We start from the raw sequence: 16,057 nt of genomic DNA on the forward strand, positions 1-16,057 counted from the left end.
TAGTTCTTGCATCTTTAATATTTGGGGGTAGTCCCATGTCTTTAGTGTTTTGGTAGTTCTCATGTCTCTCAATGTTTATCTATTTTCTATGTCTCAGTCCCTCTATAAATAGAGGAGAGTTCTCCATTGTAATGCAGAGAGTTGATAAATATATGAAAATTTCGCTACATGAGTGAATATTTATTCAATTCTTTATCCAACACCGTTGGTGGTGAATCAAATAGTTATTTATTCTTTGTTGATGGAGCAATCCTTTACGCCTTAGTGGTGAGCTACAATCTATTCGGTTCTTTATCCCTAGCTGGTGGCTCAGCCTCTACACATTGGTGTTGAACCTACCATATCCTTTATCATTCACACATCATTCCGTTATCACTTAACGCACGCCCGTCCATTTACGTAACCAGAAAATTCCACATTTCTGGAATCATTCGTCCCACCCACGGATCACTTCCTCTAGCTCTGATAGCGCTTTCGTAAAACGCTAAGCAGCAATGAGTGATAGCTCTCCGATCGCTCTTGCGATGGCGTTGTTCATCCTTTATTTTGAGTGATCAAAAACGGATAGTATGTTTACAAAGCAAGATTGATCAACATATGTCTTTAAAATTCGAATTTTTATATTTTACTTTTTTATTTTCTATCATAAGAGTTCTCAGGCGCTCTTTAGACAGGCGAGATAATTGTCCAAAAATTCCTAAATCTATTGTACAGTGGCTAATTCAGTCCCAAACCTTTCAATTGTGTCAATTTAGTCATAAACCTTTCAATTGTATCAGTTTAGTCCAAAACCTTTTGAAGATTTGCTAATTAGTATAAATCTATAATATGGATAATTTGTTGGAAGGACTACATTGGCATATTCTAAAAAGGTTTAGGACTAAATTTGCATAATTGAAAGATTTAGAACTGAATTGACCGCCGTATAATAGATTTAAGACTTTTTGGACAATTTTCCTTTAGACGGGTAGAGTGAAGCCGAAAGCTCGCCTGTGGAAGTCGTAGGCCAGCATGATTCACGGCTTGGATTTCAGAATGGAACTGGACATGATAGCGGGATCCATGGGTAGACAGTCGATTGGAACAAACAGCTTCAAGATGCGCTCATCATCATCCTTTTTGCCGGCCCCTCCATCGCCATCAATTTCCCATTCATCCACGATTTTCTCTTCGTGCACGGTTCTCTCCACCGCTTGCTTCTTTGGCTTCCGTTTCCAACACGTGATAATGTGCGTGGCGCAGCATTTACCAAAAAGTAGTGAGTCCGGAGCTGAGAGATGTGCCCTTGTATAGTTTGCAGGAAGTTCTTCAATCTCTCTTTTCTTTTGTCTTCTTTTTTTAACTGATCATTGCTCCTCTCCTCTGCATTTGGTTGAAACCTTCAGCGACAATAGAAAAGCATTTAGAGATCATTCTCTTGTGGTCCTTGTGCAGTTATAACCACAGCCTCGCCATTCCTTACGAAAACTCGAAAGCAACCCAAGATGACACCGAGTTAGCTTTCTCCACAAGAGAGAACTTTCTCCGATACCCGTTGCAAATCATAACAAATGAATTGCTAACAGAGACACAATGAAACCGAGTCAAGCTTTTTGTCTACCCGAGGAAGATGTGACTGCTGCAACCACAGAATCAAGCAGCCATAAGTTGGAGGAATGCAACCAACGGATCTCAAGGCCATTGCAACGAAGCTAAGCTTAATCCGATTCATGTGACAAACTTCACCCACGACGGCAAGCTAATCCCTGAAAGAGAATGTATCCATGCTCATACTCAAAACCAACGAAGAGAGGCTGACATCACAATTTTTTATCGTCTTCCGGATATTAAACTGTCTTGAAAGTAGCGAGAATTTTTTTGTGCTCCTGACATAAACCTAAACATGCATCCAGAAAAGTATTTGCAGCTTAATTTTAACGTAGCACCTTATTTGAAACATCCGCAGAATTTAGGAACCATAACGGTGATGACACTTAAATAAAGTTCAAAGGATGAAAGACAATCACCAAGCATTGTCTCAGGGAGATATAGGCGCCTTTACCAAAAGCCAATACAGTACTTAAACATTCATACATGCCACGGATCGGTCATTTTCATGGAGAAAGTCCGAAGAAACGCTTGGCATGACAATGATCACTAAATAGATTCTTTCTCACACAAGTGAATAAGTAAGCATGCAAACAAAAGAGTATAGTTCAATTCTAAAAAAAAAGATTTTATCCATTTGAATCTGAAGTAGGTAGCTTTCAATATTTGAGAGGGCCTAAGCCAAGTTAAGGCCATGAAAAGAACATCATAAACAAGTAATTAATGTCTTCAAATGTTGGGAAAACTAGATTCTATGAAACCACCCCATGAAAAAGAATTTCTTTGGCCATGCTAGGAGGTCGTGAAACTTCAAGAAACACAAACCTCCAGCATTTTACCCTTTGCATGGGGCCATGGTCTAGCTTCAAATGGAAGAATGAAAACATTAAAAAGATTCATTAATCCTAGCAAAATATCAGAATCCTCAAGCCATTTCATGGTATGCATCTGTTTGTCTTCTCGGTCAAATTGAGTAGGGGACTAAGGAATGGTATAGGAAGATCTTTGGTTCCTTCTCATGTCTTCAGACCGGTTGTTTTACAGATGGGGCACAAGTTCTTGTGCATCAGCCACTGCTTAATACAATCTCTGTGAAAATCATGTCCACATTCCAGGGTTCCAAGGTCTTCTCCAGTATTATATTCTTCCTGTTGATCATGCGAAAGAATGTAAGCGATGAATGGATATAGCAATCTTTCAGAGAAAATACTGTGCACGCCCAACTCACATACTAGTAAATGGCGAAGGTAAATTAGAACAACCTAGGTTGTTGGAAACCAACAGATTATTTAAAGTTATATAGAATCGAAAACTAAGGGTGAAAAGACCAATGCTGCAGGAGTCCAGGTAACAATATGACCCACTTAGATTAGACTATTAAGTATGCTTTGTCCACAAGGACAGAATGTAAATATACGGGATAACTATGGTTACCTGACAAATACAGCAAGGTTCAACCTCATTATCAGAGTCAATGGGAATGGCATACTTCCGCTGTTTCAAACGAATTGATACGGTTTCTTCATTCAATCCAGTGTTGACGTTTCCGATGCGCTCTTCAAGAGCCAACAACTCCTGAAAGTGGCAATAGTACGTTAGAATACCTTCTGTAGTCTAGAGAAAATAAGTACCTGAGAGCAACTCATTGTTTCACCTCATAGGACATGTTGTCAACGTCAAGGCGCATATCCCTATGCCGATCATGCATATCGGCCATCCCAAAAAATACTGACTGCTCAAGGAGCATATAGTCCTACATCAAAGCATAAGTGCAACCTCTATCAGATATATATGCGGTGCTAGCAATCTAGAAGAAACTCCCTATTAACCCATCTTGAACAATTCATCAAACTTTAGGGCCTGTTTCCGAAATGTTGATCTCACTTCTTCGTCATCCAAGATCTAGACGAAAAACAACTTACGCAAGAACAGTCCTTATGAGACATAATTAAAATCTTAAACAAGATGATAACAGCGTTAAAAAATTTTACTAGGTAAAGATGATTTCGAGTTGGAATCCCTTGAGTGTATTCTGTGCTAACAAACACAAAAATTGCATCTACTTGCGTTCTGAATAAGAGACTTGAGAACATCTAAAGAAAAAAGTTCCAAGCAACCACTTATGGTTCATGCAGCTATTTTAGAAAACATGGTCAATCAACTACATATTCTTCCTGTTAAAAAGAGGAAGGGGCTTGGGAAGGAATCCTTTTTTGACTGATAGATACTATGAGGAATAATGTGTTTGTTTATCTGTCATAAGATAACGTTTTCACATCAAAGAAAGCAATAATTTATTTTACCACAGTTGCTGCACAATTATGTAGTGTACATAACATCACCTCGAGGATCTATCCTTCTTGGCACTGACTAGTGAACTCTTAACGTTTATAGTTTTATGCAAAAGGTTGCCAATCTCATTAGCCGTCATAGTGAGCAAAATGTTACTCGCTGCCTCTTCCCTTATGAGAAGTAGAGACTCGATCTAGACACTTGTCTAGCTAAGGTTACATAAGCAATTGTTAAAGCTCAACCTTCTAATAAGGTAGGAATAGTATCGACATTTCAACTCAGTGACTTAAAGACGTCAACACAAATACAAAGTTCTATTATTTCATGCAAAAGACCAACAATTAGCAGCTGTTTATTTCAGAGACATTCGTCCAAATAACCATAAAATGATATTCCCCAATTATTCACTTTGCTTGCTTTCCCCCTCACTAGCTCAGTGCAATTGTTTAATAAGAACCAGTCCACTGTCCTATAAAATACACTTTAAAAGTATAACAATCATACAAGACTGACCTCAATGCGCAAGCCCTCACTCCGGCGCATCAAATCCAAGACATTTCGCACCTGTACATGGAAGGACATGGTAAGCTCCAAAGATCAAGGTGCAAAGTGAAGCAAAATCATAGTAAAATAGTTCCTCACCATCATCTTGGCAAATAAAGAAATAACACTAGGACATGTCAAACAAGATATACACACTAAGACTAGATGATACTGAAAATGGGTAAGTCTACCACAGGTTTTCAGGATATCATATAAAACTTTGCGACCACTCCAGTTTTCAACAAACAAGAGTGAAAACTCAGGATAGAAATGAAAGCTGCACAAACCTCGGATACAAGCCTTCTTCGCCCTTCACTAGCAGCAGCTAAACTTCGCATGGGATAGGGAAAACCCACTGCACCATCTCCTTGTCTCTCTGTCCAAATCGTCGACCTGGAAGGAATCGCCTGACCCTGGTAACCAGATCTAGATGAAAGCAGAATCTCTGGTGAAGAACTAGACGGCCCTGAGCCAACTGCAGCATAGCTACTCTGGCCTTCAGGCTCAGAACCCATAGAAGACATCAAAGACCGGCGAACATATTCAGATAGTCTCCGAGGATATTGTGGCTGACGATTGTGATGAGGTGCCCAATGACCATGGGATGACTGGCGGCTTGAACTTGGGCCGCTTCGAGAACTAGAAGCAGTATTTACAGGAATGCCACTGCTTCCACCAGCACTCCTCCTAACAGAATGATTTGGAACCGAGTTTCCCAATTCACTGGAGGGAACAAACATGGAATGCTCTAAAATGTTTCTCCCATTGCTGCTTGAGCTGGATTCATCATGCGATCCAGTATCTCTATTTCCTGAGAGAACTGCGCTAGATGAACCAGAAGCTCGTGAAACAAGAGCTCTATTCCATCGAATTGATGGCCCGCTGGGTGGCAAAGTTGGAACAGGTAGTACACTAGTCTGGTGTTGCACATTTGTGTCACTGGCTACAGGTATTGGCCTTAAGTCCAATGAAGGATCAACTGTGAGAAGTCTTGAAGATGGCTGGTTAGACGCAAAACTGGGGTTAAAAACACCATTTCCATTACCAGCAGAATATGAAATGGGTGGATTGGGCATGTTTTGACCCAAAGCATTTCCCCTCACACGGAAGTTTCTCTGCATGTTTTCTGCAGTTCCTGCAACGCTTAAGTCGGGCAGACTACGAGAACCGGCTCCTCCCAGACCCAATCCACTTCTTGGGTCTGCCTGTTCGGGAACAGACGATGAAACTGTGGTGCCATCAAAATTACGGCCAATGAGAAGATTGGGCGAAGCATTAGTTTCCACATTTTGCGAATAACTAGAGCTCCCAACATTAGAAGATTGACCAATATGTCCTTCAAACGACTTCCTTTTACAAGGTATACGGCGACCATCCAACAGGCTGCCAGGTCTCCCATCATTGTCTTTGCCGAAATTTCCAGTGCCACTGCTAGAAGCAACCATAAAAGGATCGGAGCTACTACCAGCTGGAAGCCATTGAGTACCCGACCTACTTGGCTTGTACAAATTAGGGCATTCCAAAAGTGGCGAACTCTCACTGCCATGGCCAACAAAACCAGCTGGCACATTAAGATTTGGTGGCATTGAACTAGAACTGGAACTATGAATCGCTAGAGGGTTCATACTAACATTATCCAATGGACGAGCACTACCCAGTTGCTCGTATCTCCGATCTTCGAGTAATGGACCAGGTCCACCATAGGAACTCACTGAAGCTGACCACGAATGTTCTGTCTTCCGGTCGTTGTTACCAATCTCAGGATGCATGTCACTAGAACTGGGTCCGCCTGGACCCCAGTTGGTCAAGTTTGGCAGCTCATGACCAATAGAGGTCAGAAAGGTAATGTTGTTATTTGGTGGCGGAATGTAGTCCACCACTCGGCTGTCCGCCTGATTCAGCATATTATTCCAACAGAGCTGCTGATCGACCGCAGCACTACTCGATGAAGATCCATGTTCAAACTCAAAACCTGCAGCCAAGGAACTGCTCGTACCCCTCTGCCCTTGCATCGGGGCTGACATAGTTCAGCACAAATTATGTTGTGAAAGCAGAGTTGTTGCACCAACTCTTGGAGGTATCAACCTGGTTCAAATCGTGATTGAATATCTGGAATGACAGGATGGACAAAGATAAATATCAAAGTCAGCATTTCACTTAAAAAGAAAGCGAAAATGTAGCATATATGCTTACACTCCCATTAAGCAATGGACTCCTCAATTACTTAAATATCATCAACTAAGATCTCCCCTCAGCGATTAGTTTGAAATTCTTACTTATTAGTCAATAGGACACACTCAAACAAAAGTTCAAATGGATACATTTTGGCTATATGAAAGAGCAATTAAAAAACTATCTTATCAGCATTCACATACGCCCTTTTAATCTCATGCTTCTCAAGAGTTTCTGGGGCCAAGAAACTTAAAATTGAAGTTCAACAACATCCACCATTCAACCCTGGACACTAGAAAAGCTTGTGAATTTGCTCACCTCCATCAAATGCCAATTAATTTAGAAGGCAACAGAACTTAGAAGTTCTGAGGAGTGCTTTATGATAAAATTATACAATCTGTGGCATCAATCTAGCAGGTCCACAACCCAAATTTGACAATTCTAAAACCAGACAGCTATGGATACACTGGTTTTTCCAAAGAAAAGAAAATGCCATTTACAGATTACAAGGAAGGAGAAAAAAATTTCGAAAATCATAAGAATGAAACGAAGGGACAGGGAAAGCAAACCTGGGCTCATGGTAAGCAACAGACAAACTTTTTTTTTTTTCAAAAATTAAACTGTATTGGAATCCAAACAGGAAATGGAAATTAGCAGAAGCTGAGAAAAATTGCTGCTGCATCGCCTGCTACCTAAAGTTTGAATTCTTAAAATCCTGCACCTAAAATCATCAATTTAGTCCAAACATTTGAGAAATAATCCAGGAAAAAACGTAACTTTTGCACTCTTTAAGCAGGAAGAAAAAACATAAATAGGAAAATACATGAGATCCGCTGAGAAATACAAGGATTAATTATGCACAAAAAAAAAATTTCAGGGATCTGCACAGCCATTTCTCATCAAGTAACAGCTCAGATGAATCATTTGACAAGTCAAAGCACTTAACAAGCTAGCCAAAGGTAAAAAAAAAAAAAAAACTTAAAGCAGTCAAAACTCCAAACTTATGAAGCTCAAAGCTTCCCACGAGCTCACCTCTGCTTCGTTCAAACAAATCGAACCCATATCTGTGACGAAAATTCCTGCTCACGGTCAACCATTAAAGCAAAACAGACATCTACAGAGCACCCCCCAAAAGAAAACCCAAAAATTTTGAACAAAAAATAATCGGAATCCTCAGCTACAATTCACCGATCATCAAGAAACCAAAAAATCTCAACGAGGAAAGCATAAAGATTGCACCTTTGAGCTGAGAACGGAGCTAGAATATGGATCTAAATCTGGGTCTCGGAAGGCGAAGGGCCACAATCTCTCTCTCTCTCTCTCTCTCTCTCTCTCTCTCTCTCACCGCCTATCCCCCCGGGCGTCCTCCTTTGCTTTGCGGAGAAAATAAGGAAGAGAACCAAAGGCAAAAGGAAGAGAATAAGTCGCCGCTTAGCAAATGGGGAGACGGAAAGAAAGCCTCTGGATGAAGAATATGAGATAGACAAATGAAAATGCTAGAGGAGACAGACAGAGGGAGGAAGAGAGAGACAGAGAGAGAGATTAAAGAGGACAGTAATCTGTAATTTACAAGGCAACCCAAAAGAGAAAGAGATATAGAGAGAGAGAGAGAGAGAGAGGGGGGGGAGGAAATAATAGAGAGGTTAGAACAGAGCAGTTTCCTGGAGAGAAGAAAAAAATCAATAAAATACGTATTGAATGACAGAGAGCAACCCACCAAGACAAAATGTGTCCTGATGGCCGCTTACCAAATGGCTCATGTCCCCGTCTTTCCTTCGAAAAATCAAAACGCTCCTCAGACTGTCTTTGTCCCCCTACCCCTCCCTCCCTACCCCTCCCTCCCTCCCTCTCTCTCTCTCTCTCTCTAACTCTGTATTGCTCTCTTTAACACCCCTTGCGAGAGGCATGTAAATCTGGGAGGTAAAAAAAAACGAAATCTGACCCGATCATATGGTTGGGAATGGCTCTGTCTTCTTCCTCTTCTCTTGGCGAAGGAAGTGACAGATTTCGGTGTTGGCAACAGGACGGACGCACCTGTTCCTCATGTCTGACCCGCCCCCCCAAGGAGCAGCTCTTCTTGGAAAAAATTTACGACTTTTCTTAGGTACATGTGTCTGGAAGGTCGTGCGCCCGTACGGTCATTTAGCTCGAATGCACCAAAACGCCAGTGCGTTTCGTCTAAGTTGGATCATTCGTGCTGAGGAGGCCCTGTTGGCGATTTTTGAATTCATGTAAGGTGTGGATTGACCCCCTCGGGGGATTTTACTTTGCTTGTTTGGAAATTTGGGATTTGTTCATTTGCCTTTATAATGCGAGATTGGCATCGTAATACCAAGTTGGTTAAAGGGTGTGAAAGATCTCGGTGGGTGGGGATTAAAAATGATTTTATTGAGAGAAATATTAACCCAACACGGCACGATCTAAAATTTGTGTAATTTCATTAAAACATTTAATTGGCGATACATAACGGCATGAATTACTAACATGATGGGATACTGATCACATGCCGAGTTAGGAGATGGGGTGTGGAGGTGAATGAACCTATTGGAGGAGGTTGAGTACCATAACCCGGAATGAGGATCAAGAGCAAGCATGGATAAGGATCTCCACAAGTCATAAATATGAGTTTGAAAAGGAAAGGCAATGAAAATTTCGGTATCTTTAAACATCTGTTCACCACCATGACATCCAATTCCACGATTAGATTTCATCTAGGTTAAAACAAGGATACATGATACACAAGAAAAAAGACCTTTGACTTTTCTTTGGGGGGAGGGGGGACCATGTTTCGACGGGCTATGTGATTCACATTTGATTAGTCCACCATATATATTCAATGTCAAAAACTCAGCACACACAATGTGGAGACAAATGTCTATTCAAAGGGATAAAATAAAAATCAAATATCTTGATATTTAATAATAATAATAATAATTTGTGTATTAATCTATGCATCTCTTCTTTTCATCTTTCTTGGAAGTCTAAGACATAGAGAGAGAGAGAGAGAGAGAGAGAGAGAGACTCGTTCCCACAAGCCGCCTAATAGCCAGCGAGAGCCTCCATAATCTGTGTTTTCATGTTGCCCACGCCAAGCACCTTCGGCTCTTTACCTTCACACGCTTGTCTATTTGCCCCGTTTTTTAAGGAGCCTTCCCTTGTGACTTCTCGTGATCATCTCATCTTATGAACGCACACCCCCACAAAAAAAAAAAAATCAAAGCAAGGGGACCACGTATGCCTTAATCTTGAATTGCAAAGGAAATTGAATGAACGTCCACACTTTATTTATAATAAAATTATCAGTAATTTTACGAGCACGGGACTGATTTTACTTTTTTAAATAGGTTAAATGTTAGTTGCTTTTCAAGCGTACAACAAGTTCCCACTGAATACGTAGGTCTTATGGTTACACCCATTTGATATTTAGTAAAGGAAGTCCGGTATAGTTAGGTTAATTATTTTATCGATATTGTTAATTGCAATCAATATACTATTACAAGGAAAGGGAGTAACGAGAAAAAAGATATTTTGGTAATATAAGTTGCGAATTCAAGCCTAATTGAAATGAAATAGATATTTCATAGACAACCATCGGCTTGGCTATTATTGACAATTTCATAATAGCTACCAAGCAAATAAAAAGCATTATAAGCAATCAACCTATAATGTAGTCGATACCACTGTACCACACGTTTCTCAAAATACACTTTGAATTCGATCCCAAGAGAGTATGGAATAACAAGGACTTACTGCTACAAATAACACGAGATTCGCTTGAAGATGTTTGCAGCTTCATCTTCTTCACTTAAGATGTGAGTTTGAACTATTATACTTTTCGAATTTTCTTTGAACACTCACAGGAGCACAAATCAGAGTGTCTTCAGCAATTATCCAGTATGTGTGGTGCAGGAAAATGCCCCATTCATGAAGATTACTCGAGATTCAAAAAGCCCCAACCTTCTCATCATTGAGAAACACATTAGGGGTTAAATGAATGTACAAATTCTAAGCTGGTTTTAGGCGTGGTGATGTTGGGACCCACGGTTAGATGTCCTAGATTTGCTGCTCCCACCTAAAAACTCTGTTGCTGTTCCTCTCATCATTTCTCATATTTTCCTAAGGTAAATGAGCAAAAATCAAGTGTGCAATTGAGTAAAAGACTGAAAAACTCGGACCACCTTATGGAGGCAATCAAAACAATTTTCCTGTCGGTATATTTGTAGGTGGCGATAATGATTTTCTCTCAAAAGGGGGGTTTTTGCCTTTTGGAAGTGTGAATGCCAAAGGATAAAAAAAAAAGAAAAAAGCAAGTATACGTGCGGGTTCTACCCAGCTTCTCTTGCTTTTGCTAAGTTACAAAAGAACAAATTGAAAAACAAAAAACTTGTGCTGCTTTAAAGTGCGTTTGCTCCTTTGCTTGTCACCGTTCACATCCCATTCGTGGGCCAATTTGTTCTTACGTCTCTCGAGCTCTTCTGGTCCTATTATCATTTTGCTTGCCCCCCTTTTCAATGCTTCCTCCCTCTCAACTTTCAAAGTTGGTTGCTTTGCATTTTTGCTTTTGTCCTCCCACGCATTTGTTTATTTTTTATGCTCTCCGCATAATCAAATGCGAGGCCACGTAAACGGGGCCATTATGTGTCAGCATATGGAGTTTGCTTATACATCCCCTCTTGCGTAATGCTTTGCTTTGAGAAAACCAAGCGTTTGTAATAATAATAACGCATCGGTGATGGGGGGAATATCAAGATAAGTATGACGAATCCTTCCACCACCACCATCGAGAATATTAATAGGTTTATGTATTTTTCGCCACTACTTTGGACAAAGTAGTGAAATTGACAACCTAGACACTAGCCACGAATATTCCAACAAGTGAGCTCATGACCCATTTGGTTTTTCCTTCTTCTTTTCTCCCCTTTATGTGGTTTTCAAACATCGGTTGTTGCATCGAATTCTACATGGTGTGAATGTGGAATTTGTGGTTAATGGGGTAAGTAGGATAAGAAACCTTGTTAGTATATCGGGACGATTAGGTCTAAACATTTTTATAGGATCATGTCTCGAGGGCATTGTGATTGATTGATATGTAACGGCCGCTATATTACATGACTAATACATGATATACTTTGTTTCTAGACGACCATGCTTGAGGTCACATAGTTGACCATGACCATGATCATGCTATATAGAAGACCCCAATTGTATCCAAGGTAACATATGGACTCAAGATACAAAGCATACAATTTGAAAAAGAAATTTAAGAGAATAGTTGCTTGGTGCTATAATGTTTGGCTTATTTAGCTCTCCAAAATGATAATTAGTGAATAATTGTACTGAAGGCACTAATTAAAGGGGTGCTCATTCAGTCGATTAAAAAAAACTCTAATTTTTCATGTAGTTTATGAATTGTGATTGATTTTGCCCACTATATAAATCATTAGTGCACGTTCTATACGCATTCCAAAGAAGATAATTCTTTTTGGTCCCACTATCTACCATATGGAAGACTAGAACAATCTTTTCTTCAATACTCTTTAATTACATGGAAATGCAAATTTTTTTTGCATAAATTGGGGACCCAGCCTGTGCATTTTATGGGGGTCGCATCTATATACTAGGGTAGTATTGTCTCTCCAACCGAAATGCCGTGCCCAAATCCATTTTGGTTGCGGAATAGCTGCTCCCTATTTTTCACTAAGCTTATTGTTTATTAAATAAAATGAACGTATGCATTAGTTGTAATGTACTCACTTAATTGAATAAGCTATGAATAGTTTTTTGCAATATTTATAGTTTTAGATTTTTTTTCGTTGTTTAATAAGATATGTCATGTTAATATTTTTAGCTTTTATTTATTACTTAATATTTCCATCAAGATTATGCATATTAGGTGCAACTTATTCGCTTAATCAAATAAGCTATAAATCAGAATACAAATATTTTATTCGGCAACAAGCTAAGTTTTTAAGTTGTCTGATTTTTTTGTTTTACTTTACTAAAATACATATCAATTATGTGTTCAATTATTAATTTTATAATAACATTTAAGTGTAAGTGAAATCCATTCATATTGGCAGGTAAGGTTAGCAAGTTATAATTTAAATTACAAAAAATTTCCTTATAACTTATATATCTTATTATATATTAGTTTACATTTTCCAGTTAATTATAAGTAAAATATATTCCTTAAATTTCCTATTACACATTACTCTTAAGATAAGATATACTATCTGAGAATGGTTTTGAAGATATTCCCCTTATATATGCCCTTCCAATTTGAGAAATAACAAGAGATAAATGTTTAGAGATGACAAACAAGCTACCGTTTTTCTTTGCAAAAATTACCAAAAAAGTCCATAAACCTATTGCGGTTGTGTCAATTCAGTATCAAACCTTACAATTTGGCCAATTTAGTCCTAAACCTTTTGACGTTTTGCCAATTTAGTCAATCTAGTCAATTTTGGTCGCAAATCACTAACGTGGACACCAGTTATCTTACGTGGCACAGCTAACGCTTACGTTAATAATTTTTTTCAATTTTTTTCTGTTCTTTTCAATTTTTTTTCTTTTCGTTCTTTTTTTTTTCACTATGACTTGTGAGGCTGAGCCTCGCAGGCCACGGTGAAAGGAAAAAAAGAAGGAAAAGAGAAGAAAAGAAAAACTAATTAATTCAAAAATAAATAAAAATTCAAAAATTTTGAAATTTGAAAAAAATTGTCCATGTAAGCATTGACCATACCATGTAGAATGACTGACGTCCACGTTAGCAATTTCTGGCCAAAATTGACCGGATGAACTAAATTGGCAAAACATTAAAAGGTTTAGGACTAAATTAGCCAAATTGAATGTTTGGAGCTGAAATGACACAAGTGCAATAGGTTTATGATTTTTTTGGTAAGTATCCCATTTTTCTTTTATGCCATAGCTATAGGTTACTGTTGAACAAGTGCCATAAAAAAAAAACGAAAGAAGAAAACACTTTATCAAGAGGAAAAGGATATTTAGCAAGAAAAGGAAAGCGGAGCTAGGTTTTCTGCCATGGAAGAAAGAATAATGAGTTTGGAATTATTTGATTATTTGGTCATTGGTAGAGGGTAATTTTATTTTACAATTTTCAAGAATCCTCATAGTGGCTTTGGATGAAATTTCAAGGCGAATCAGTCCAATCAAGATATAGAATAAGAAAAAAGCTGTAGAAGACAGGTTTTTGAAAATTTATCGATTTAGTCCTAAAACCTATTATTTGGATATTTGGCCAAAAGGACTACATTAGCAAATCATCAAAACGTTGATGACTAAATTAGCAACTTATCAAAATGCTTAAAATCAAATCGGCATAATTGAAAGGTTTAGGATTAAATTGGCTAAATTGACACAATTGAATGATTAAGGACTAATTTGGCCTTTGTGCAATAGGTTATGACTTTTTGGACAATTTTTCCAATGAAATGTTAAGCGTGAGTCAGTCCAATCAAGATATAGAATAAGAAAATAGCTGTAGAAGACAAGTTTTTGATTGTGAAACTATCGTTTCTCATTTTTAAAGTTCTCTCTTTTTCAATTATCGCAAGTTTATTGGTTCAAGCTAAGCTGTGGATAGGGTAGTAGTAGCGACACGGAAAGAAAAGTCTCAAAGGTTGGTGCTGATTCTATGTAAATTTGTTCCCTTCATACCTCTTTAGATAAACGTGTTGATCTCTCACAGAAGGATCGCACTGCGGCTCGTACGACGAGCTTTCCACGTTCTTTGATGGCACAGTATCTACACGAACCCTTCTTTTTACAGTGGCAATCACGGACCACGACGTGCATGTATATAACCAGAGATTGTGCCCTGGACTCGAGAAGGTAGTGGGATTGGATTCCTTTAAGGGCTGGGATTCCGATTCCTTGTAGGATCGACCTACTTGGATTAAGCAATTGCCCAATGAAGTAACAATGAATTTAGAATTTTGGTCTATAAAGTATAGATGGTTGGTTCTAAATTCTTATCTTCATGAGCCATCAAATAAGCATGCAAAAGGTCTTTTGAAGGAATAACTACAAAACCTTATTCTGGGGTCGAATATCGGATAAGCCCTAAAGAGCAGCATGACTAATGTGAGAACCATATTTAACTTGAAAATAATATTTAGGGCTAATAGGAGTTGAGCAAAGTGCTCTTTTTAATTTGTAAAAGGCTCGAGAGCCCATAAAATCCCCGAAGACAAACCGGTTCCTCATCGAGGGAGCGTGTAACGAAAACCCAACACCTTGTTCGGAAGAAATGTCGAGAAACTTACTTACAGATAATTAAGCTTTTGTTTAAAGATTAATTAAGCTTTTTTGACCCACTTGCATGCCCATTTCCCCATTAAATATGAAAGTGGCATTGACCATGTGCTCACCCGCAGCCACCGTGCACTGCTTCATGGGTTTTGCTCCCTTCAAATAAATTAATAATTGATTTGTCCTCCCGGTCAACACCCATGTCCAAATCACCATAAAAAGGGAGAGAGAGAGACAAGCATCCAAGAAGTAAAAAGAATTGAAAGCTTGGTCCCATTTTGTGCCCGCTTACTGCGTCCGTAGCTTAAGCAATAATGTTAAATGTACAACTCAATTCACACTTTGCTGGGGAGTCCACCATCACCTTGGCCGGTCCATTTTGGCCGAAACAAACTATGCAGGTCCGTCTGAACTTTCAAAGTGCTCGCCTGGTGTCATTACTTGCTGCCGACGATATAATATGAATACGAGGAGAATGGATTCCCCATTCGGCTCGTAAGAACTTGAAGTGTTTGATTTATTGAGTCCCGACGTGACTTGGAAATCATTTGGAATCGCGAGATTTTAAGCAGAAGAACCCAGAATTTGACTTGGAAACCTTGAGAATGGATTCAGATCGGTTGTTTGAATCTCATCCTCTCATGAGGAAAAGTGTCAGAAAAATCATAATATTACATTGGTGCTAATTTAATTTTAAACATTTTAATGGTATCAATTTAGTACTAATCCTTTTGACCAGAGCTAATTCAGTCTTTTTGGCTAATTTTGATCGGATATTACTGACGTGGACGCCGGCTCGCCTACGTGGCATGGCCGACATTGACGTACACAACTTTTAATAATATTTAATATTTTTTCAAATTTTTTATTTTTATTTTCCTTTTCCCCTTTTTTCTTTTCTTTCTCTTTTTTTTGCCTTCTCTTCCATCTTCTTCCGATGACCTCACCTAATCCGGCGACCTCACCTAATTCGACTAGGTCATGCCTCGCCTTGCTAGCCATGGGCAAGGCCCTTCGACCTCACAGCCTTTGGCGAGAGCTGGGCCTCGCCAGTGGCTAGGCGAGGCTTGACTCTCGCCAGCCAAGTGCGAGGCCGCCCTCGCAGCCTCTGGCAAGGGCTCAAACCTCGCTTAACCATGGCAAGGCTCGTCGTTGTTGGCGAGGATGAGCCTCACCAATAGCCGGTGAGGTC

The 16,057-nt window shown here is 39.2% G+C and overlaps 1 protein-coding gene across 2 annotated transcripts; it reads right to left on the minus strand.

Annotated features, from left to right (window-relative positions):
• Positions 1-2,194: 2,194 nt before the first annotated feature.
• Positions 2,195-8,325, minus strand: LOC115693696 (probable E3 ubiquitin-protein ligase RHG1A). Of its 2 annotated transcripts, none has more exons than XM_056311520.1 (6): positions 7,834-8,325; positions 4,710-6,531; positions 4,393-4,443; positions 3,242-3,340; positions 3,022-3,162; positions 2,195-2,735 (listed from the first exon to the last, which is right to left on the minus strand). In XM_056311520.1, the coding sequence occupies exons 2-6, from the start codon at positions 6,444-6,446 to the stop codon at positions 2,604-2,606; spliced, it is 2,160 nt and encodes a 719-aa protein (XP_056167495.1). In that variant the 5' UTR covers positions 6,447-6,531; positions 7,834-8,325; the 3' UTR covers positions 2,195-2,603. The 2 variants fall into 2 exon arrangements, with proteins under 2 accessions (XP_056167495.1, XP_030476605.1); XM_030620745.2 differs by lacking the exon at positions 7,834-8,325 and adding an exon at positions 7,627-7,779.
• Positions 8,326-16,057: the final 7,732 nt, after the last annotated feature.

The sequence above is a fragment of the Syzygium oleosum genome, unplaced genomic scaffold, assembly GCF_021117445.2.
Source record: "Syzygium oleosum isolate NSW1041296 unplaced genomic scaffold, Sole_v2.1 Sole_v2.05, whole genome shotgun sequence".
Taxonomy (NCBI): domain Eukaryota; kingdom Viridiplantae; phylum Streptophyta; class Magnoliopsida; order Myrtales; family Myrtaceae; genus Syzygium; species Syzygium oleosum.